Source organism: Salvelinus alpinus, chromosome 2, assembly GCF_045679555.1.
Source record: "Salvelinus alpinus chromosome 2, SLU_Salpinus.1, whole genome shotgun sequence".
NCBI classification, from domain to species: domain Eukaryota; kingdom Metazoa; phylum Chordata; class Actinopteri; order Salmoniformes; family Salmonidae; genus Salvelinus; species Salvelinus alpinus.
Genome location: NC_092087.1, coordinates 90,183,098 through 90,206,704, shown reverse-complemented (window position 1 = coordinate 90,206,704; position 23,607 = coordinate 90,183,098). Strand labels below are relative to the sequence as shown.

Here is a 23,607-nt window from a genome sequence, read left to right as displayed (position 1 = left end):
GGCGACTAAGTTTGCACGGTGACTATTATATTAATGCGCGTAATATGAACGCGCGTAAAGTGTCGGCCCTAACAAAAGAGCTAAGCGCGCGAGGGTGGGGGTTGCATTTTGGGGCGGCAGGGAGAGGCCCAGCCTCCCGTCCAATGGGCGCCGGAGGAGGCCTCCGCAACGGGCCAATCAGAGTGGTGCGTAGAAGGTGTCCAATCAGCAGACGCCGCTGCCGGCTTTATAAACTTCACATAGGCATTTGGAGGCTATACTCCGACTGTGAAAGAAGGAATCTAGCTAGCGCCATGGCCAGAACCAAGCAAACCGCTCGCAAATCCACCGGTGGTAAAGCACCCAGGAAGCAGCTCGCCACCAAGGCTGCGCGCAAGAGCGCCCCGGCCACCGGCGGCGTGAAGAAACCTCACCGTTACAGGCCCGGCACCGTGGCTCTGCGAGAGATCCGTCGTTACCAGAAGTCCACTGAGCTGCTGATCCGTAAACTGCCCTTCCAGCGCCTGGTGAGAGAAATTGCCCAGGACTTCAAGACCGACCTGCGCTTCCAGAGTTCCGCCGTGATGGCCCTGCAGGAGGCTAGCGAGGCTTACCTGGTCGGCCTGTTCGAGGACACCAACCTGTGCGCCATCCACGCCAAGAGGGTGACCATCATGCCCAAGGACATCCAGCTGGCCCGTCGTATTCGCGGAGAGCGCGCTTAAACGATGACCTGATCTCCAAAATCCCCCAAAGGCTCTTTTAAGAGCCACCTCCATATTTTCGTCAAAAAGGCACAATTGTTCCATTTCCCACCATGTATGTTGTCGACGTACAGACCGTGGTTCGATTCCAGGCTGTATCACAGCCGGCCGTGAGTGCAAATAAGCGCTGGTTCTTAACATCGAAAGAAAAGCGACGTATTGCACGTGTTACTTTGCGTAATTGTAGCTGCGATATGATCTGCTAAAGAGAGTGATGTATGTATGTATGCCTAGAGTCAAAAGGTTTTACAAAGGAGGGGAAAATACACTAGCAGTAATGACATAGGGCAAAGAGTGGCAAAATTGGTCACTACGTAGCTACGAAAAACATTAGCATGCCACCAGACTTTGATGAAAGTCCCGTATTGCAGTGCTGCTGAGAGACTCGTGCAGAGGGGAAAACTTTACCGTGGAGCACGGAGGCCATCTAGTGGTTAAACGCGGCAAGTGCCAACATCGTAGTGGTATTTGATCTTCAGGCCAGCGTTTCCCAAACTCGGTCCCCAAGTGGTACTTTTTCGAATCCAATAGCTGTTGGAATGTAACATGCTAGAGTGTGTCAATGACTTAGTGAAAAACCCCATTCCCTCTTTGCTGTGCCATGTGACCGTTGAAAAAAAACACAAAAACATGTGCACCCCATAATTCATGCGACTGACTAAGGTATTGACCCAACAATGATATCTCTGACTAATCCTATTACATACCCATTGTTCCTCCTTTAGACTACATCAGTGATCCCTTAAGAGAAAAGCTATCGGGACAGCAGGAATGAAAAGATGTAATCATCAAGGGCTTGCAAAACAGCTGTTACGAAACAGGACACAAGCAGCTGCAATGATTAGTCCTATTATTAGTTGACCAATTCCATAATTGCAATCACCAGCGCTGCATTGCTGCATAGACTTGATAAGGAAGTAAATGCCTCAGAAGTGCATAGATTAGAAGTCGACTTCTGAAGTGAGATGTAGTCTTCATGTGTGCTTTGTTTCGAATGTATGTCAATGTTGAGTGCACCGATGTAGAGTGTAGCAAAAGTGTAGCAAAATCACCTACGCGCAAGAAGATTTGCTCCGGAATCGAAACAAATGATAAGAAGACCCAGTAAAGGCCCTAAATACAGGCTGCCAGTTAAATGCCGAAATCACACAGCTAAAGTGATAGGCCTATAAAGCACCCGGCGAATACAAAAGAACGCAGGTCAAAAGAGGTGGGAAAACGACATTACCCGTTGAATGCAAAGGCATCAATCCAAAGGGATAATGTACTATAGTCAGACGCATGGCACAGGCAAAAAGTGGAGGCGAACCTTTGGGCAAATCAGGAAGCAGACAGGACATCTCTGCGCATGCGTTGCTGTATCCAGCACTCACGAGACAGGTAATAGCGGAGCTCCGTGGTGCTGAAAAGGACATTTGCCAAGGCCTATTTCCCGTTGGAGTGATTTGTGACATGCTATAGGCACAGTTCAGTACAGCCCTCATCCAACATTGGTGACAGAATCGGCCACGTTTTTTCCCTCATTTGACACTTGAGAAACATACATTCACATAACGTTGTGTTCCATATCTGCAGGAGACAAAGCAGCAGAAAATGTGCAAGTGAATATGATTTAAGAGCAGTCAAATGTGACGTACAGTTACTTTTTCCCCTAACCTATTCTGTGATTCATCTACAAATACACGCTTCACATTTCAAGACATGCGCATAAACGATGACCTGATCTCCAAAATCCCCCAAACACCTCCATATTTCCGTCAAAAAGGCACACTTGTTCCATTTCCCACCATGTATGTTGTTGACTAACACGTCGCGTTCCCTGCTCTCGAGTCACTACAGACCGTGGTTCGATTCCAGGCTGTATCACAACCGGCCGTGATTGCAAATAAGAGTTGGTTCTTAACTGACGTGACTAGTTAAATAAAGGTGACATCGAAAGAAAAGCGACGTATTGCACGTTTGCCTTTGCGTAATTGTAGCTGCGATATGATCTGCTAAAGAGAGAGTGATGTGACCACATGTATGTATGTATGCCTAGAGTAGAAGAGTGAAAGGTTTTTACAAAGGAGGGGAAAATACACCTGCAGTAATGAGTGATAGTAATGTCATAGGGCAAAGAGTCGCAAAAATGGTCACTACGTAGCTAAGAACAACATAGCATGCCAGCAGACTTTGAAAGTCCCATATTGCAGTGCTGCTGAGACTCGTGCAGAGGGGAAAACTTTACCGTGGAGCACGGAGGCCATCTAGTGGTTAAACGCGGCTACTGCCAACTTGTGAGCACATCGTAGTGGTATTTGATCTTCAGGCCAGCGTTTCCCAAACTCGGTCCTCGGGTCCCCAAGTGGTACTTTTTCGAATCCAATAGCTGTTGGAATGTAACATGCTAGAGTGTGTCAATGACTTAGTGAAAATCCCCATTTCAAAAAAATCGAAAACATGTGCACCCCATAACTCATGCGACTGACCAAGGTATTGAGGCAAAGAAATGATATCTCTGACTAATCCTATTACGTACCCATTGTTCCTCCTTTGTTAATTGAGAGAAAAGCTATCGGGACAGCAGGAATGAAAAGATGTAATCATCAAGGCCTTGCAAAACAGCTGTTACGAAACAGGACACAAGCAGCTGCAATGATTAGTCCTATTATTAATTGACCAATTACAGAATTGCAATCACCAGCGCTGCATTGCTGCATAGACTTGATAAGGAAGTAAATGCCTCAGAAGTGCATAATATTCGATGATCATATGCATAGATTAGAAGTCGACTTCTGAAGTGAGATTTAGTCTTCGTGTGTTCTTTTGAGTGCACCGATGTAGACCGTACTTGAATGACTGTATTTGTTAGTTGGTTTTTGTGTTTGTTGGGCTGCCACTATCTACTAGGCTGCCACATCCTTTTTTTACAGTGTAGCTAAATCACCTAGGCGAAAGAAGATTTGCTCAGGAATCGAAACCCCTTGACAGCTTCACCAAATGATAAGACCCAGTAAAGGCCCTAAATACAGGCTGCCAGTTAAATGCAGAATTCACACAGCTAAAGTGATGGGCCTATAAAGCACCCGGCGAATACAAATAACGTAGATCAAAAGAGGTGGTAAAACGACATAACCCGTTGAATGCAAAGGGATAATGTACTATAGTCAGACGCATGGCACAGGCTAAAAGTGGAGGCGAACCTTTGGCCAAAATCAGGAAGCAAACAGGAAATCTCTGCGCATGCGTTGCTGTATTCAGCACGTTTGAATGGACAGACAGCGCGCCTCTGCTGCATCTTCACTCACCACACAGGTAATAGCGGAGCTCCGTGGTGCTGGAAAGGACAGCGCCTCTGGCCATTTGCCAAGGCCAATTTCCCGTTGGAGGGATGTGTGACATGCTATAGGCACAGTTCAGTACACCCCTCATCCAACAGACCCCCTCCTGTAATTGGTCACAGAATCATCCAGTTAATTCCGGCCACGTTCTTTCCCTGGTCACTGCAACAAAACCTTTGTCGGGGTGCATTGGTGTAAGACGTAGTCCTGGAGAAAAAGTTGACCTATAGGCTATATGATATAATGGCATGTGGACCTTTTTTTTGCAGCTGCCTACAGATAAAGAGTGCACTAGGCTAGAGAGAAAAGTAGCAATCCGTTTTTTAATAAAGCGGTACTATGTAATTTACCCTCCTTTGACAGTTGAGAAACATACATCCACATGACGTTGTGTTCCAAATCTGCAGGAGACAAAGCAGCAGAAAATGTGCAAGTGAATATGATTTAAGAGCAGTCAAATGAAGTCATAGTGACGTACGGTTACTTTTTCACCAAACCTATTCTGTGATTGATCTACAAATACACGCTTCACATTTCAAGACACGCTCTTCTAAAGTCATTGTTTTCCACAATGCAATGCTCACGTGAGCTAGGAGAACATGTTCTATTTAATGTGTTGAACCTCTGCCTATTTGATGATCTGTTGTAGTTAGTGGTTTTTTGGACCACATACTTGTGCAAATTGCATCAGGTCGAGGGATAAATGCTCGCTCTGTGTGCCATTGTCAGTAGCACTTCTGATCCAGCAGGTGGTGCAAAGATCCCTCTCTATGTGGCTTGAATGATGAGCAGACTGAATGAATTGAAAGGCAGTGTTGGCAACATGACTTCTGGTCAGTGCCTCCCTATCTATATGTGTTGACCTATTCATTTGAGCTCCTAAATGAAGCATAGAGTGTCAACATTGCATCTCGCCTGAATCATGTCTTCATTCCTGTCTTGCAACGTGGTGAGGTGTGTGTTTGTGTTAGAAATCACTGGCCACTTGATTAATGGAACACCAGTCACTTTCATCATGCGGAGCTCTTGTCATACGGATATACAGTATTCTATCGTTAGGTATGTTAGTCTATGCCGGTGTGACATTGCTCGTCCAGATATTGATGTATTGTCATTCGATCCCTTTTGTTAGATTTGGGTGTATTGTGTGGAATCCTGGGACATGGTTAGATCTTACTTGTTTGACGTGACTGTGCTGTTGGAGCTAGTAACACAAGCATTTCCGTACTAAACACGTGTATGTGGCAAATTAGATTTGGATCGAATGGGTAATTACAATAGATTGTATGTCGGTAGGAGTTTTCCTCAGTGTGTGTCCCCCTTCCATTTCCCCTTGATGTCCCCGTCAGTTACGCTGCGGCCGACTTACTACCGATGTCACTGTGGTCCAAGTGAAAGTCCTAGCCTATAGGGTGTGGTAACAGGCCCTGTGTTATTTGTTGTTGTACTCTACATGTGAAGTATCTGCACTGTTGATAATAGGGAAATGCAAGCAGTTGAAGGGAACAAGGGACAGAGTCTAACCTGCTGTTGAACACAAGGCCCCGAGCATGTCCGCGGACAGAGTACGGTTCACTCCCAGTCCTATGATGTTGCTCTGTAGGTGAGCTTTTTTCAGCATCCAATTCCTGGCAGCCTTCTCCCTGGTTGAATTGTGAATGTGAGTGAATGGAGAATGTTTGGCTTCGGTATCCAAGGTGTTTGAGAATGTTGAGGACCAGTGGTCCGAGGGCCTGACTGTGACATCATAAAGCGGAATGCAGTTAGTGTGCCGTTTGAGGGATTCCAATTCAGTCCGGTGCGGTCTTCCAGACAGTGCGTGTGCTCTCTGTGCGATGACTTGTAAGTCGGTCGTGCGTACACGGAGTACAAGTACGACGGGAAGTGACATTTAGGGTAAGCCTAACCCTTCTTCTAAGCTACATTTCTGCCTTTACTAGACTATGGGGATATTTGATATACGAATGCTTCCGCTCGGTGTTTGAGATCAATTGACACTCTTTACCATGGCACTTTGAGATGTATTTTAAACTGCAAAAACACTTACGCCCCACTGCACTTTGTATACCAGGGTTGGCTGGCCTTCTGGTATACTTTTATTGACCAAGCCATTTTGGCTTTACTACCTTTTTATTTGGCCATTTTTATTGTTCAGAAATGTGGTGGGTACTCTCTTCGTTCGCTGGACTTTATCCCGCTAACTGTTCCAAATGTCTGAACCGAATTTGGTATAAGGTCTTTTATGTACTCTGCGCCATCGTCTCGGAACAGCTTACAAAATCATTTGAAACTGGAAGAACTTGTCCCGATTGGTGTTTTTCAATCACCGATGAAGGATTTTGAGGCTGATTCCCTGACCTGCTGTTTTTGATTTTGTTATACTCTTGTGAATTCAATGGTTTTTACTAGATGACTTGTAGTTTTTCATGTTGTCTGTCTGTAATTGTTGTAATGACTCGGTGCTGCCTAACTTGGCCAGGACGCTCTTGAAAAAGAGATTTTAATATCTACGAGGCCTTCCTGGTTCAATAAAGGTTAAAAACATTTTTTTTAACTGAGCCTGTTTCTCCTAACCTGCTATGACAAAGTGACTTTGTGACACTAGCTGTATCCTAAAAGGCAACCTCTGTTCCTCGATGTACTAAACCGAGGCCCGGCAGCCAGTAAGTACAAGTAAGAGACAATTACGGCAACAATAAGTAGTAAGATGAAAGCTATTCACATTTGAGATGTGAATAAACGGCACCGATTGATCAATTGCCAGTACGTGTCCTTTTGAAATGACCTGTTGAGACGGGCCCTCCTTCTGTGGCGTTCATTTGACGGCCATAGTGCTATCTGGCCTATAAATGATCCACTCATTCCATAATAAGACGATTTGTTATTGGTTTGTGAACACAAGTCCAATACAATATTTGCACACCTCTGTACGAATAGGAAAACTATCCCTTCATTGTGTGTGTGTGTGGGTGTCTGAGGAATGTTTTACTGCCGTTTCACCTTACAGAGGTATCACCACCCTTCCCATCGGCACCTCGGGTCCTCTTGGCTCCCTGACCGTCAGGCCGGATCCTGTGTAGGGAAGAAAAAAGAAGATTGATGTTATATTACATGGCCTTCAATAGCAAAATGACCGATGAGGTGACATTATGAGCCCCTTTTAGCTTTATGGCATTCCATGTGTATTTGTTTCCCCGTGGTCTATAACGGTGTCTCAATTATGGCATGAAGGTTTGGTGTGTTAGTACTTGTTATTAGGTGTGTGGAAGAGTCACCTTCCTTTGTCCTTTCTAACTGGGACCTCTATTCGACTTCTTTAGGGCTGTCTCTATTGGGGGGGGGGGAGAAACTGCAGTGGGTTGAATCCTACTAAATCAGTGTTTTCCAACTCCAGGGGTAGAGTAGCCTACCAGTAGACATTTTTGTTGTAGCCCTGGAGAGGCACAGCTGATTCAACTACTGTGGAACATAGAGTACTAGTCGATTACCCAGTTTGACTTGCTTTCATTTCTTCTTGGCAGAACCCCTATCGCTCCTCCCTCGTTCCCTAGAACGAGCGCCGATCCCTTTGCAACAGAGGCCAGGCAAAAGCGCGCGCTTTCTGTGCCACTGGCTTCAATCAGGTCCACCAACTGCAGATAATAACAGCACACCACGTATCGCGGACGTCACTTATTCACTTGAACTCCACTAGCGAACACATCATGTCTGGAAGAGGCAAAGGCGGCAAGGGACTCGGAAAGGGAGGCGCCAAGCGTCATCGCAAGGTTCTCCGCGATAACATCCAGGGAATCACCAAGCCCGCTATCCGCCGTCTGGCTCGCCGTGGCGGCGTGAAGCGTATCTCCGGCCTGATCTACGAGGAGACCCGCGGTGTCCTGAAGGTGTTCCTGGAGAACGTGATCCGTGACGCCGTCACCTACACCGAGCACGCCAAGAGGAAGACCGTAACCGCCATGGACGTGGTCTACGCTCTGAAACGCCAGGGACGCACCCTGTACGGTTTCGGCGGTTAAACACACTGTCTTCTGAACGTCTACATCCCGACTTGAACCCAAAAGGCTCTTTTAAGAGCCACCCACATCCGCTTGAAAAAGGCCAATTCCATAGTTATAGGAAACCATGAACCACTCTCGAGTGGACAGGGAGTGTTGATGACAGGACTCTTATGTTCAGTGTAGAAACAGTCGTATTTCGACGGCACCCAACCTTTAATTAATTTATTAGACCTTTATTTAACTAGGCAAGTCAGTTAAGAACATAATCTAATTTTCAATGACGGCATAGGAACAGTGGGTGAACTGCCTGTTCAAGGGCAGAAGGACAGATTCAGAAGCTAAAGCCGACAGCCCTACTAAGTCCAAAAAGGGGGTGCAAAGGTTGTAGGATATGCATTTACGTCCCCCTTTTGAAACACACATTTTCCCCACCAGTAAAAAAACATAGGCGATGGAATTGGGGGAGGTAGGGCGCACAGGTCTTTGTTTAGGGAGCCAGCCTCTGAGTGGAAGGCTCTTATGCGCGCTCGGCTCCACTGGGCAAATGAAAGCAGGGGCGCCTATGAGAAAGCAGGGGTGTGTCCACGGCCGCTGAATTTGCTTAGCTTCCTCTTCATAAGAGAGGAAAGCGCAGTCCAGCCCCTCATTCGAAGCATCAGCATCATGCCCGAGCCAGCAAAGTCCGCGCCCAAGAAGGGCTCCAAGAAAGCCGTCACCAAGACCGCAGGGAAAGGCGGCAAGAAGCGCCGAAAGTCGAGGAAGGAGAGCTATGCAATTTACGTGTACAAAGTACTGAAGCAGGTCCACCCCGACACCGGCATCTCCTCCAAGGCCATGGGAATCATGAACTCGTTCGTGAACGACATCTTCGAGCGTATCGCCGGAGAGTCCTCTCGCCTGGCCCACTACAACAAGCGTTCCACCATCACCTCCAGGGAGATCCAGACCGCGGTGCGCCTGCTGCTCCCCGGAGAGCTGGCCAAGCACGCGGTGTCCGAGGGCACCAAGGCCGTGACCAAATACACCAGCTCCAAGTAAACAGCCCATTTGGAGTGCTGTACTAACCCAAAGGCTCTTTTAAGAGCCACCCACCCAGTCAGTGAAAAAGGCAAATCCATCACAAATGAATGTGTAGCTAGGCTGTGTTTTTTTATTGGTCTGCAAAACATGCTAAACCGGTTAGAGGTTAAAAAAAAAAAATTGTTGTGGAATAAGTCTATGCAATAAAATATGTTTGATAAGTGGAACTAGAATGAAAAGATGATGATTGTGCACATGCCAGTAGACAAAGGGAGTGGGATTCCACTAGTGCTCCAAGGACTAGAGTGGGGGTGGGGACACTACAAATATTGATCTATACAGCCCTTGTTCCACTCACTCACATGCATGCATGCACTAGCTACAGAGAGAGAGAGAGAGAGAGACACTCTACTCTCTAGCCCTATATCAGGCCCACATGGGGCGCCAGCCTCCATAGCGCCGGCCAGACACCAAGACCCACAGACACCAAGACCGGCACCAGTCGAGTCACGCTGCGGAGTCAAGCGAGGAAGGAATGCGAGAAGTGCACAAGCCTATGCCGGTTCAAACAAAAGGTGAGCTGCTCTCCACCTATGTAGTGATTCCACCTAATTCCCCTACTGACCTGAGGCAACAGAACTAGTTTTGTACCAAATTATCTGTATTACATGTGAAAGTATGTGCAGGTTTTCATACTCACCTATACATATGACTTAATACCCATTCTTGACTTTTCATACAGGTGGAACCACTTCTGAGCGAGACCAAACTCCAACGTGACCTCTACTACACTACATAGACTTCTTGCCTGTGCTTTTCATTATATTATATTGTTTCTTCTCCTATATCTCCCTTGGTTTAGTTTACCTTTTGACCAACTCCTACCCAATACACTTCTAACTCAACTCTACAGCACAAAACCATTTCACCTGCATGTGCTAATTCTCCCCCTCTAATCATGGCATCTTTTGGATGTGAGACACCAGGTGGGTGTCATTAATTAATCAGGTAGAGCTAAATATCAATTGCTCCCTAAACTCTTATGTTAACCATTTAATACACCTGGCATATATTTTCTCTTACTAGTTATTTTTTTGGTTTGGGTGAGTTGGAACTTACTTATTAAACACTTAATGTTTGACCTTTTCCCCCATGTGCTAGTGCTATTGTTTGGTTGACATCTAAACCTAACCTACAAACTGTCTGATTATACTAGACCAAATGCCTTCATCTCCCCTTGTCTGTTCAATGTTACCTTTATGCTTCAGAAAATCTTTTAACAACTCTAGACTACTACTAAACTAGGAATCCATACCATCCAATATTATTGGGACATCTATACCCCATTGACGTTTACCTTTTCTAATGATTTACAGCAAGAGTAGGGAGATGCCAGGGATACTAACCTTAGCCTAATCTGCCTTCAATCTCTTGAAATATTTCCACATCAGCAAAAACCACCATCTACCACCTAAAATGTGTTCTCACCATAAAACCCTAATACAACATTCACCTAACTATCCTACCTGGGGAACATAACAAATGCTTAGAAAATAGCACACAAACAAACATGGACTTTCCTATCACTTTGGAGGAAGTCCTTTTTCTATTTACACACCATCCCATTAGCACCTTTTCTCTAAAATATTAACCTACCACTTCACAGTCATTACCTCCACATGGTGAACACCTGCCAGTAACTTGCCTGCAACAGTTGCCTGTTTTGGTTGCAAGTCTATTTCCTCATGACTCTTCGTGAGAGTAGTCTTTTGAACCTGAACATTAGTTAAATAATTTCTTCACATTTATCTGTGACATTTGAATGCATTGTAACCTTTCAGTTACAAAACCATCCTTCATGTAGGACAACACCTGAAAACCACATTAATATGCCATTGTTTCTAACCTGAGCTGAATGGAGAAAATACCTCATAGTGGCAGAACAAACATTTACCCTGCCTGTATAAATGCCACTCTACAGTGCAAAGGGTTGAAGGCTGCAGTTAAGATTTAGCCTTCACCTTTACACTCCAATCATTGAATAACTGATAGCATCCTTTTTCACCCAACCACATTATCCTTTCTCATCAATTCACACAACTACACACAGTGGTGTGAACGCCTGCAAGTCATTTGCCAGAAACACCTGGACGTCACTTCACAAGTGCCCTTCCTAATAAAATGCCTCCTCAACTACCAGCACACTTCACTGGGTAGCTTTATCACAGTATGGTAAGTTATAGGCTTTCGACATAGCATTAACCAACTGTTACCTTTCATGTGCTTACCGATCTTATATACTCACTACGTCATATAAGCCTGACATGGCTTGCCTTCCAGTAGCCTGACCTATAACTCCTTGATATAATGGCCTTTTCAACGCAGTTAGCTAACTAATGTATGTAATACTCTTTAGCAACTAAAACATGATTGATATTGACTGCATTAACATTCATTTATCCTTCATGTAGTAAATTGACACTAGCATGCGACTGATTTGGGGTAACACTCCACTTGCCACACCAAAGCCTCATGTCAACCTCTTGTACCCACATATCCATTGTTAGGCTGTTTGAAGACTGTTACAGTTCCTCGTTGGCATGGTCTGTATTATGACCTAGCATAAACAAATGTATACTTCAAATGACATTGATACACATTTTAGCATAACTTGCCATTCCAACACATTTTTAGGTTCACATTTACAGTCTGTCAACTTCACTATGAGCTGATTACCCATTTCTCTTTTTGATCAGAGCTATACCTTGGATTTAATATACTTCTTCCCAACAAATAAATAGACTTTAGTTGCACTTAAACCTTAATGATTAACCACGCTTTATGACAGCAGTTACCTGCAGGCCATTAATAACTAGGGCAATATTACCTTCACCTTAACCACAAGTGCTTGCGTATTACGCTTCCTCATCACTATCTTGCTAAACAGTATATTACTATTTTTATCAGATTACTCAGGCAAAATCTTTGAAACTGTTGGCTATTTTTTAGAAACTCTACACACTCACAACAAAACCTTACACCAAACCAGCTAAACATTATACATCTCTTGCTTAAACAACCTTTTCTTGCCAAACTCTTCCAAATTTTTTTATATTTTTGCTTCAATACACTCAACACAAACCATCATTTGAATAAGCGCACGAAGCACCACCTACACACTGATAGTATACATTTAAAACACAGGTTTCTCTGTGTGCAAGGCATAGCCATTTCAAAGGAAGCTTTGTAATACATGTAGCAAACCAAAATAAACACAGTTATCAAAATGTGTAAAGTATGGATGTGTATTCCAAACATAACACACTCAATACCAATAATGTCCTGAGTGTTCTAACAATCCTAAAACAACACCAGCAATAGGAGAAAACAAAAACATTGGTGCTACAAAAAAAAAACATATTTTTTACCATACATCTCACCACCTTTGTCAGTCTGGCAAAAAAACTTCATCCACATCACATGCGATGTTGTCTTGAGCGAGCCAGCATGGGAAGGATCACCTGGAGCACCATATCCAGCCCTGGCATCAGCCCTGGCATCAGCCCTGGCATGACCCCTGATCGATGTCTCCACAAGCCTCCTCTATTGCCTGTAGAAGGGGTATGCGTTGGTGGGGCTGGCAATCATACACCTTCCAAATCATGCAGAGAAGATTTCTTCATTACCCATTGTATGGCTTTAGGATTGCATGATGGTGAAGGATGAAATATTGAATAATAGCCGCACACATTGTTATGTTGTCACCCTGTTGTCGCGGTACATTGATGATGGCATGGGGTCAGAATAAGTTTCTGCCACGGCCCCTTGTTTTTTAAATGTCCTAACCTGCCTTGTAAACATATATCACCTCATGATCCACTGCATCTGCTTCTAGCTCCATGACTCTCTGAAAGAGACAAAACTAAACAATGTAGCACAGCACTGAAAAACAGGATCAGTCAATATGATGTAGCACCATACTCTTCCAGATCTAGTAACAATGATAGGATAGTATGGCTTACCTGCACAAAATAATATCTCTGTTTTACACTGAGTTTCTTTCAAAAGGGACTCTGTACAGCTGTTTCATCTTAATTCAATTGCGTTTCAGTAGACAAGACAGTGCAGAGAAACTCACTCTGTTGACGGTTTAGAATATGGTGTTATCTGCCATTAGGTGGTCCTGCAGTTCTGAGTCTGATGCAATTATTTGAAATGACCATATTTACAATGTGGGTCTCCTGCTCCATGGTGAACAGTGAACCTCTATCACTAAAACCTTTCAGTATCTGGTGGAAGATCCTTCTCATTGTGAAAGTACAGCACATATCACTGGACCAGTAAGACTACAGCACTTACAGTTACTTACCGGTTGTCATTTAGAAATATCCAGATGATACCTGCAACAGTATAGTGGCTCAGATTTGGTTACACCAATTGCCCCCCCCCCCCCCCCCTCCCCCCCCTCACATGCTCATTCCATGGTTGACAACATGGTCAACCAAATGCCTTATATATTTACAAACTGAGTGGAAAGCAGAGAACGTGCATTCAGTTTGACACACTTGATCAATGCATTTCCTACAACCGTTCATGGTTTCAGAGATGGTGCCTCAAGATTCACTGTAATAGTTGAATTGAAATATTCACCTGCTTAACTTTTCTATACGCCTATGATAGCTTTGCAGGGTACTCCCAACACGTGCCTGTAAGAATGTATTGCTTCATTGGCCATTGGTAGGTTTCAGGGCTTTAGTCTACATTTGTCTTGATGGACTCAATTCAACCTGACCTCAGCATAAATGTTTCGCTTGTCAATCTAATACTCTTGCCTATGACCAGAGACATTGTGACTGACACGCACATTATTTTGCCTTTTGATCATTTCTAATGATAACAATGAAATATCAACAGCCCAGATCATCAACAACAATATGAGATCTGTGTCATGTATGTTTTCCTTTTTAGATCCAACCTTTCCCTGATCAAAATATCAAAACTCCACTCTGCATTGAAAGTTATGCTTGTAATAACACATGGCTGCAGCTTGCCAATGACACGTAATAACAAAGATGTAAGTCCTATAGTTTCAGATGTTGAATATAATTATTTTAATTTAAATGATCTACCTCATTTTATTTCAACAATAAGGCACGAGGGAGTGAGGTATATGGCTAATATACCACGGCTAAGGGCTGTTCTTAGGCACGACGCTTTGCAGATTCCCTGACGCGGCCCTTAGCCGTGGGATATTGGCTATATACCACAAATCCCTGAGGTGCCTTATTGCTATTATAACCTGCTTACCAACATAACTATTGTTAAGGCTGTAAAAGCACAGAGTATTATCATCATGACTGAGAATTTGGGTGAGCTGATGTTTGTAACCCAAAATTATTTCCTGTAAACTAATTGACCTGTATCGAACAAACTGACAGTCAAGCTGATTAAAGAGAAACCCACACATACAGTGGGGAGAACAAGTATTTGAAACACTGCCGATTTTGCAGGTTTTCCTACTTACAAAGCATGTAGAGGTCTGTAATTTTTATCATAGGTACACTTCAACTGTGAGAGACAGAATCTTAAACAAAAATCCAGAAATTCACATTGTATGATTTTTAAGTAATTCATTTGCATTTTATTGCATTTACCGCTCAGGAAGGAGACACGTACTGTCTCCTAGAGATGGCTTTGGTGTGAAAACTGCAAATCAATCCCAGAACAACAGCAAAGGGCCTTGTGAAGATGCTGGAGGAAACAGGTACTAAAGTATATATAACCACAGAAAAACGAGTCCTATATTGACATAACCGGAAAGGCCGCTCAGCAAGGAAGAAGCCACTGCTCCAAAACCACCATTAAAAAAGCCACACTACGGTTTGCAACTGCACATGGGGACAAAGACCGTACTTTTTGAAGAAATGTCCTCTGGTCTGATGAAACAAAAATTAAACTGTTTGGCCATAATGACCATCGTTATGTTTGGAGGAAAAAGGGGGAGGCTTGCAAGCTGAAGAACACCATCCCAACCGTGAAGCACGGGGGTGGCAGCATCATGTTGTGGGGGTGCTTTGCTGCAGGAGAGACTGGTGGACAAAATAGATGGCATCACGAGGAAGGAAAATTATGTGGATATATTGAAGCAACATCTCAAGACATCAGTCAGGGAGTTATAGCTTAGTCGCAAACAGGTCTTCCAAATGGACAATGACCTTCCAAAGTTGTGGCAAAATGGCTTAAGGACAACAAAGTCAAGGTATTGAAGTGGCCATCACAAAGCCTTGACCTCAATCTCATAGAAAATTTGTGGGCAGAACTGAAAAAGCGTGTGCGAGCAAGGAGGCCTACAAACCTGACTCAGTTACTCCAGCTCTGTCAGGAGGAATGGGCCAAAATTCACCCAATTTATTCTGGGAAGCTTGTGGAAGGCTACCCGAAACGCTTTACCCAAGTTAAACAATTTTAAGGTAATGCTACCAAATACTAATTGAGTGTATGTAAACTTCTGACCCACTGGGAATGCGATGGAAGAAATTAAAGCTGAAATAAATCATTCTCTCTGCTATTATTCTGACATTTCACATTCCTAAAATAAAGTGCTAATCCTAACTGACCTAAAATAGGGAATTTTTACTAGGATTAAATGTCAGGAAGAAGTTTTAATGTATTTGACTAAGGTGTATGTAAACTTACGACTTCAACTGCATACACTACCGTTCAAAAGTTTTAGAACACCTACTCATTCAAGGGTGTTTCTTTATTTTTACTATTTTCAACATTGTAGAACAATAGTGAAGACATCAAAACTGAAATAACACATACGGAATTATGTAGTTAACAAAAAAGTGCCTTGATGACAGCTTTGCACACTCTTGGCATTCTCTCAACCAGCTTAATGTAATGCATTTCAATTAACAGGTGAGCTTTCTTAAAATTTCAATTGTGGAATTTCTTTCCTCCTTAATGCATTTGAGCCAATCAGTTGTGTTGTGACAAGGTAAGGGGGTATACAGAAGATAGCCCTATTTGGTAAAATACCATATTATGGCAAGAACAGTTAAAATAAGCAAAGAGAAACTACAGTCCATCATTACTTTATTAAGACATGAAGATCAGTCAATATGGAAAATTTCAAGAACTTTTGAAAGTTACTACAAGTGCAGTCGCAAATCAAATCAAATGTTATTGGTCACATATACAGTGGGGAGAACAAGTATTTGATACACTGCCGATTTTGCAGGTTTTCCTACTTACAAAGCATGTAGAGGTCTGTCATTTTTATCATAGGTACACTTCAACTGTGAGAGACGGAATCTAAAACAAAAATCCAGAAAATCACATTGTATGATTTTTAAGTAATTAATTTGCATTTTATTGCATGACATAAGTATTTGATCACCTACCAACCAGTAAGAATTCCGGCTCTCACAGACCTGTTAGTTTTTCTTTAAGAAGCCCTCCTGTTCTCCACTCATTACCTGTATTAACTGCACATGTTTGAACTCGTTACCTGTATAAAAGACACCTGTCCACACACTCAATCAAACAGACTCCAACCTCTCCACAATGGCCAAGACCAGAGAGCTGTGTAAGGACATCAGGGATGAAATTGTAGACCTGCACAAGGCTGGGATGGGCTACAGGATAATAGGCAAGCAGCTTGGTGAGAAGGCAACAGCTGTTGGTGCAATTATAAAAAAATTGAAGAAGTTCAAGATGATGGTCAATCACCCTCGGTCTGGGGCTCCATGCAAGATCTCACCTCGTGGGGAATCAATGATCATGAGGAAGGTGAGGGATCAGCCCAGAACTACACGGCAGGACCTGGTCAATGACCTGAAGAGAGCTGGGACCACAGTCTCAAAGAAAACCATTAGTAACACACTACGCCGCCATGGATTAAAATCCTGCAGCGCACGCAAGGTCCCCCTGCTCAAGCCAGCGCATGTCCAGGTTCATCTGAAGTTTGCCAATGACCATCTGGATGATCCAGAGGAGGAATGGGAGAAGGTCATGTGGTTTGATGTGACAAAAATAGAGCTTTTTGGTCTAAACTCCACTCACCGTGTTTGGAGGAAGAAGAAGGATGAGTACAACCCCAAGAACACCATCCCAACCGTGAGGCATGGAGGTGGAAACATCATTCTTTGGGGATGCTTTTCTGCAAAGGGCACAGGGCGGCTGCACTGTATTGAGAGGAGGATGGATGGGGCCATGTATCGCGAGATCTTGGCCAACAACCTCCTTCCCTCAGTAAGAGCATTGAGATGGGTCGTGGCTGGGTCTTCCAGCATGACAACGACACGAAGCACACAGCCATGGCAACTAAGGAGTGGCTCCGTAAGAAGCATCTCAAGGTCCTGGAGTGGCCTAGCCAGTCTCCAGACCTGAACCCAATAGAAAATCTTTGGAGGGAGCTGAAAGTCCGTATTGCCCAGCGACAGCCCCGAAACCTGAAGGATCTGGAGAAGATCTGTAGGGAGGAGTGGGCCAAAATCCCTGCTGCAGTGTGTGCAAACCTAGTCAAGAACTACAGGAAACGTATGATCTCTGTAATTGCAAACAAAGGTTTCTGTACCAAATATTAAGTTCTGCTTTTCTGATGTATCAAATACTTATGTCATGCAATAAAATGCAAATTAATTACTTAAAAATCATACAATGTGATTTTCTGGATTTTTGTTTTAGATTCCGTCTCTCATAGTTGAAGTGTACCTATGATAAAAATTACAGACCTCTACATGCTTTGTAAGTAGGAAAACCTGCAAAATCGGCAGTGTATCAAATACTTGTTCTCCCCACTGTACATGGTTAGCAGATGTAAATGCGACTGTAGCGAAATGCTTGTGCGTCTAGTTCTGACAGTGCAGTAATATTGTCACGGATGACTAGGAGTGGAAGGTAGGAATCAGGCGCAGAGAGCAGAGGTTCAAGGGAAAAAAATAGATATTTATTCCGGCACAAAAATGGTCCTACCCAAACACAGGGCGGAAAACACTGACCAACCCAAAACACAGGGCGGAAAACACTGACCAACCCAAAACACAGGGTAACACGGTCCGGAGCACAACAACACCTCCAACTCAAAACGTGAACACAAAATAATCCTGCACAAACAAGAGCGGTCTTCACAAACTTAAATAGGCGAGTAAATCAAGAAAACACAAATAGGAACAGGTGCAACTAATAAGACAAAACTAACAGAAAAGGAAAAAGGGATCGGTGGCGGCAAGTAGGCCCGGTGACGACGACCGCCGAGCACCGCCCGAACAGGCAGGGGAGCCAACTTCGGCGGGAGTAGTGACAGTACCCCCTCCCCCCTGACGTGCGGCTCCTGCAGCGCGCCACCACCGGCCTCGAGGACGACCCGGGGGGCAAGGCGCCAGGCGATCCGGGTGGAGGCGGTGGAAGTCCCTCAGGAGTGAAGGGTCCAAAATGTCCCCCACTGACACCCAGCACCTCTCCTCCGGACCGTACCCCTCCCAGTCCACGAGGTACTGTAGGCCCCTCACCCGGCGTCTCGAGTCCAGAATGGCACGTACTGTGTACGCCGGGGACCCCTCGATGTCCAGAGGGGGCGGAGGGACCTCAGGCACCTCACCTTCTTGTAGGGGACCAGCCACCACCGGCCTGAGGAGAGACACATGAAACGAGGGGTTAATACGATAATAAGTAGGAAGTTGTAACCTATAACACACCTCGTTTATCCTCCTCAGGACTTTAAATGGCCCCACACACTGCGGCCCCAGCTTCCGGCAGGGCAGACGGAAGGGCAGGTTTCGGGTCGAGAGCCAGACCCAGTCCCCCGGTGCGAACACGGGGGCCTCACTGCGGTGCTGGTCAGCGCTCTTCTTCTGTCGTTCCCCAGCAAATCTCAACGATTCCTGGACGGCTCTCCAGGTGTCCCTTGAGCGCTGCACCCATTCCTCCACCGCAGGAGCTTCGGTCTGGCTCTGATGCCATGGGGCCAGGACCGGCTGGTAGCCCAACACACACTGGAAGGGAGACATGTTAGTCGAGGAGTGGCGAAGTGAGTTCTGAGCGAGCTCTGCCCATGGAACATACCTCACGCACTCACCCGGCCGTCTGTCGAAACCTACCCACATCTTGGTTTACTCGCTCCACCTGCCCATTACTCTCGGGTGGAAACCCGAGGTCAGGCTGACCGAGACCCCCAGCCTCTCCATAAACGCCCTCCAAACTCTGGACGTGAATTGGGGACCCCGATCAGAGACAATGTCCTCAGGCACCCCATAGTGCCGGAAGACATGGGTAAACAGAGCCTCCGCAGTCTGCAGGGCCGTAGGGACACCGGGCAACGGGATGAGATGGCAGGACTTAGAAAACCGATCCACAACGACCAGGATCGTAGTACTTCCCTGGGGCGGGGGAAGGTCGGTGAGGAAGTCCACGCAAAAGCGCAAGGGCGGAGCTTTGGTGGCGCGCCCGAGCGCTGTGACAGCACGGCTCCTACCCCAGCCTCGGACGCGTCCATCTCCACTATGAATGCTAAAGAGGGGTCCGGATGCGCCAACACGGGCGCATTGGTGAACAGCTCCTTCAGACGACTGAAAGCTCTGCCCGCCTCTGCTGACCAGCGCAAGCGCGCCGGTCCTCCCTTCAGCAGTGAGGTAATGGGAGCAGCCACCTGACCAAAACCCCTGGATAAACGTCCGGTAGTAATTGGCAAACCCTAAAAACCGCTGCACCTCTTTTACCGTGGTCGGAGTCGGCCAATTACGCACGGCTGTAACGCAATCACACTCCATCACCACCCCAGAGGTGGAAATGTGACGTACAGGTCATGCTCCAGCAGTCGCCCAAGTACCTTACGCACCAGAGACACGTGCACGGCGCGTGTGGCAGAATAGATCAGGATGTCATCAATATACACTACCACTCCCTGCCCGTGCAGGTCTCGGAGAATCTCGTCTACGAACGATTGGAAAACTGCTGGAGCATTCTTCAACCCATATGGCATGACGAGGTACTCATAATGGCCAGATGTAGTACTAAATGCGGTCTTCCACTCATCTCCCCCCCGAATACGCACCAGGTTATACGCACTCCTCAAGTCCAGTTTGGTGAAGAAACGCGCCCCGTGAAATGATTCCACCACCGTAGCGATGAGAGGTAGTGGGTAACTAAACCCCACTGTGATTGAATTTAGACCTCTATAATCAATGCACGGACGCAGACCTCCCTCCTTCACAAAAAAGAAGCTCGAGGAGACGGGTGACGTGGAGGGCCGAATGTACCCCTGTCCCAGAGATTCAGTGATGTATGTCTCCATAGCCACTGTCTCCTCCTGGGACAACGGGTACACGTGACTCCTAGGAAGTGCAGCGTTCTCCAGGTGGTTTATCGCGCAGTCCCCTCGTCGATGGGGTGGTAATTGGGTCGCCTTCTTCTTACTGAAGGCGATAGCCAAATCGGCATATTCAGAGGGAATGCGCACAGTGGAAACCTGGTCTGGACTCTCCACCGTAGTCGCACCTACGGAAACTCCTATACACCTGCCTGAACACTCCTCTGACCACCCTCGAAGAGCCCCCTGTCTCCACGAAATCACCAGATTGTGATGAGCTAGCCAGGGAATTCCCAGCACCACTGGAAACGCAGGTGAATCAATAAGGAATAGACTAGACCCCTGTAGTTATGAAGGCCTGGTTCTTTTAGTTCTCATCAGGGAATGGGTCAGGACATAATACCACTAAATTACATTAACGTCTTACAAGAGCCTGAGTCCTGGCTGTGATCTCCTGATGAATGGTGTGGAGGTAAACACCTCACAGATCAATGAGATTAACTGAACAATTGATGACCCGACTCGCATCTCGTTCATAGAATTTAGTATGCAAACATACTGGGATTAAGAGTGTGCTGTGAAAAGCAGTGTTTACGACCTGACAATGGGAAAGAAAAGACGTGTTCTGGGTTGTCTCCTGTACATGCTGAGCTGTCAAACTAAGCAATCGCTCTACTTTCAACGGCGGTACAATACCAGATGTTTCGGTTTAGAAGACTTAGCAAGCCCTCTTGATTGGACAGTACGCAGGAATTCTTAATGTCTGTCGTAGCATTTCTCCGCCCCCATGAGGTCAACAGGCGCATCCCTGGCGCTCCTCATCTGACGCACATGACACAGCTGCTTGCTCCAATCAGGAGGCTCCCAGTGTTTAGGCTCCACCTTCCCATCATATTCCACCTTCACCTGGCCCCTCCTCCTACGCAAGATGGGTGCCAGTGGTAACAGGGACCGGGCTTTGTCTGGCTCAGCTTTTGATTGGCCGATGGATGAGCGATGGAACCTAGAGGAGCCAATATCTGTAAGGGCGGGGGACAGAAGTTGAGTGATTAGGTGTGCTGAACATTCTGAGGCATACTGAAATGATGCCACATTCTTCATGTACAGAACAACTGAACATACAGGAAGTAGTAGACGTCATCGTCACCTGTGTCAAATATATTAAGGGTGTATTCAGACTGTGTGAATATAGCCAGGCCATAGGCTCTCTTTCTCTGAAGACTGTAGTCATCTCTTAGTTGTTGTTTTAGGCTACAGCTTGTCCCATCTGAAAGTCCCTCAATTATGCAGCAAGATATTGCTTCAGTTTGTAGATGTCAGAAGGGCAACGTTGTGATAAAACGGATTCATACCTGAAGCGTCTCGCCCCAAACTCTGATTTGATACGTTCGAATCTTCTTCCTCCCGTTTCACGTGCGCCCTCAACACTCTCCTCTCCATCCTAGTTTTTAACGTCGTGGCTAAACCGGTATGGGGCACGGTCTTGTTACCGCCCCGAGTGATGACCGCGGTACTCTCAACGAAATAAGGCGAGGTCATTTTGAAACAGTGGAAAGCACAGGAGACCGTTGTGCTGCAAGTGGGACGGACCGTGGCTAACAACATTAGCTTGTTAGCTATTTAGTGATAATCTGGTTAGCTAGCTAAAACAAATGTATACAAGTGTTTAACATTTTCCAAGTACTATTGATGGATATTGAAACGTGACCTACTATGGTTGTTGATTTCATTTTCAAACGACAGGCACGTTAACACTAGCTAGAACATTAAACAAATGTTACATTTTAACTCAACACCTATTGCTTTTTCGAGAAATGTTTTTAGTAGGAACTACATTTCCCGTCAGCTCCCGCAACAAACGTGTTTTTATAGGAAGTGCCCAACAGTCCATCCGGTTGTCGAGTGGGGGGACTGATCTGACTTGGGGAAAGCTTTTGAAAAATTTGGATAAAAATTCTAAATGCATGAATTTGGCTTGCTCGGTAGTTTGTCCACCTGCCAGCCTCACGTGAATGACGCCAGAAACGCATCCAGATCGATAGAAGGTATGAGTTTCCGTTGTTTTTAAAGCCCTAGGTCTGGAACGCAAACAAGCAGATAGCTAGTAAACAATATGTATTTATTAGTGCTTGTTTGTGTCACTCTATCTCCCTGTCCGCTATTTTGTCAGTTGTTCCGGACGGATGTTGAACGTGCACGAATGGGCACCTGACCGGGTACTGTTGATAACGTTACATCTAAAACAGAACTAGCTAACGTGAGTTAGCTATCGTTGTTCACTCAGTTCTCTCTCTCTCTGCTTGACAGGGAGAGTTCTTTCAACATTCTCCTGGCTTGTTTCGGGGTACTCTCTCTCCCCAGCAAGAACTCAATAGCCGATTGTCGCTGATCCCGAGGTTGTAGGTACTACCGACTAGCTACTGAAGTATAGCCTAATTGCGTCCCAAATGGCACTATATTCTATATGTAGTGATTGTGCCATTTGGGACGTATTCTATATTAGCACGGACACACAAACTACCACTTTCCCGTGACCACAACCGAGTCCTGCTAGCTGCTTTCTTTACAAGCGGTTATTATTCTCTTTATGTAACAACAACAACAATGTTATGGATCTCATATCGGAGGCCATTTAGAATGTGCAGAGGAATGGAATACTTCTTGGGCAATTGTTGGCTGTCTGATGTGCTCGCTGTGCGTGATGCATGTGGTGTGAGTGAGTGTGTACACGCAGCCTGGACGTGCACTAATTTCTGGAGAACCACAAGTGCAAAGGACAAAAACGATGTCGAGAAGGGGTGTGATGTTGGGGCATGTCTCTGTCTGTCATTTATCTGTTTGACAGAAACTAACAGCAGTCACGTAATGCAAAAAGTTGGGCCAGGGCTCTCTCAATTGATCTTTCCTTTATTCCTTGTACTCAAAACACATTGAATTGAATTTTATTTCTGGTATAAAAATAAAGAGAAAACATTGAAGGTCTGAGGAGAAGCAACCTTGTGGTTAAAAGGAGGCGAGTGGGTAGGACGTGAGGAAACGTAGTCAATAAACTGTACATTGATAACCAACTGTTTCCCGAGACACCAAGACTACTCCATGGCTTTTCTAAATGACACAAAGTTCCCATAGAGGAGTGAATAATGGAACACCCAATACTATTCATGTTCTCTACCACCCAATACTATTCATGTTCTCTCCCACCCAATACTATTCAT

The 23,607-nt window shown here is 45.3% G+C and overlaps 5 protein-coding genes across 7 annotated transcripts in view; 4 read left to right on the top strand and 1 right to left on the bottom strand.

Moving 5' to 3' along the window:
• The first annotated feature begins 108 nt into the window (after positions 1-108).
• On the top strand, positions 109-752 carry LOC139568161 (histone H3-like). The gene has a single exon (XM_071389901.1). It carries the CDS (start codon positions 144-146, stop codon positions 702-704), a length of 561 nt encoding a protein of 186 aa, XP_071246002.1. The 5' UTR covers positions 109-143; the 3' UTR covers positions 705-752.
• A 6,703-nt stretch (positions 753-7,455) lies between these two features.
• Positions 7,456-8,141, top strand: LOC139568173 (histone H4). Its single transcript, XM_071389912.1, has one exon. The coding sequence runs from the start codon at positions 7,768-7,770 to the stop codon at positions 8,077-8,079; it is 312 nt and encodes a 103-aa protein (XP_071246013.1). The 5' UTR covers positions 7,456-7,767; the 3' UTR covers positions 8,080-8,141.
• Positions 8,142-8,370: 229 nt separating this feature from the next.
• On the top strand, positions 8,371-9,308 carry LOC139568167 (histone H2B-like). Its single transcript, XM_071389906.1, has one exon. The coding sequence runs from the start codon at positions 8,581-8,583 to the stop codon at positions 9,097-9,099; it is 519 nt and encodes a 172-aa protein (XP_071246007.1). The 5' UTR covers positions 8,371-8,580; the 3' UTR covers positions 9,100-9,308.
• An 8,704-nt stretch (positions 9,309-18,012) lies between these two features.
• On the bottom strand, positions 18,013-22,246 carry LOC139568148 (uncharacterized). The gene is made up of 3 exons (XM_071389889.1): positions 21,745-22,246; positions 21,540-21,659; positions 18,013-21,411 (listed from the first exon to the last, which is right to left on the bottom strand). Exons 1-3 carry the CDS (start codon positions 21,995-21,997, stop codon positions 21,149-21,151), a joined length of 636 nt encoding a protein of 211 aa, XP_071245990.1. The 5' UTR covers positions 21,998-22,246; the 3' UTR covers positions 18,013-21,148.
• Positions 22,247-22,268: 22 nt separating this feature from the next.
• The window catches only part of tsc2 (TSC complex subunit 2), a 57,668-nt gene continuing 56,329 nt past the window's right edge, over positions 22,269-23,607 (top strand). For 2 of the 3 annotated variants that reach the window (XM_071389886.1, XM_071389883.1), the window contains exon 1: positions 22,269-22,437. The gene's annotated coding sequence lies outside the window, so the exon portion shown is untranslated. Of the gene's footprint in view, positions 22,438-22,775; positions 22,796-23,607 lie in introns of those variants that run through there. The other variant, XM_071389884.1, reaches the window with a different exon arrangement.

Coding starts and splice junctions, on each gene's coding strand:
- LOC139568173 (XM_071389912.1), top strand. CDS start 7,768: ATGTCTGGAAGAGGCAAAGGCGGCAAGGGACTCGGAAAGGGAGGCGCC.
- LOC139568161 (XM_071389901.1), top strand. CDS start 144: ATGGGCGCCGGAGGAGGCCTCCGCAACGGGCCAATCAGAGTGGTGCGT.
- LOC139568167 (XM_071389906.1), top strand. CDS start 8,581: ATGCGCGCTCGGCTCCACTGGGCAAATGAAAGCAGGGGCGCCTATGAG.
- LOC139568148 (XM_071389889.1), bottom strand. CDS start 21,997: ATGTTGTTAGCCACGGTCCGTCCCACTTGCAGCACAACGGTCTCCTGT. Junction 21,660..21,744: donor TTTGGGGCGAGACGCTTCAG/GTATGAATCCGT, acceptor AGGGACTTTCAG/ATGGGACAAGCTGTAGCCTA. Junction 21,412..21,539: donor CCTTAATATATTTGACACAG/GTGACGATGACG, acceptor CCGCCCTTACAG/ATATTGGCTCCTCTAGGTTC.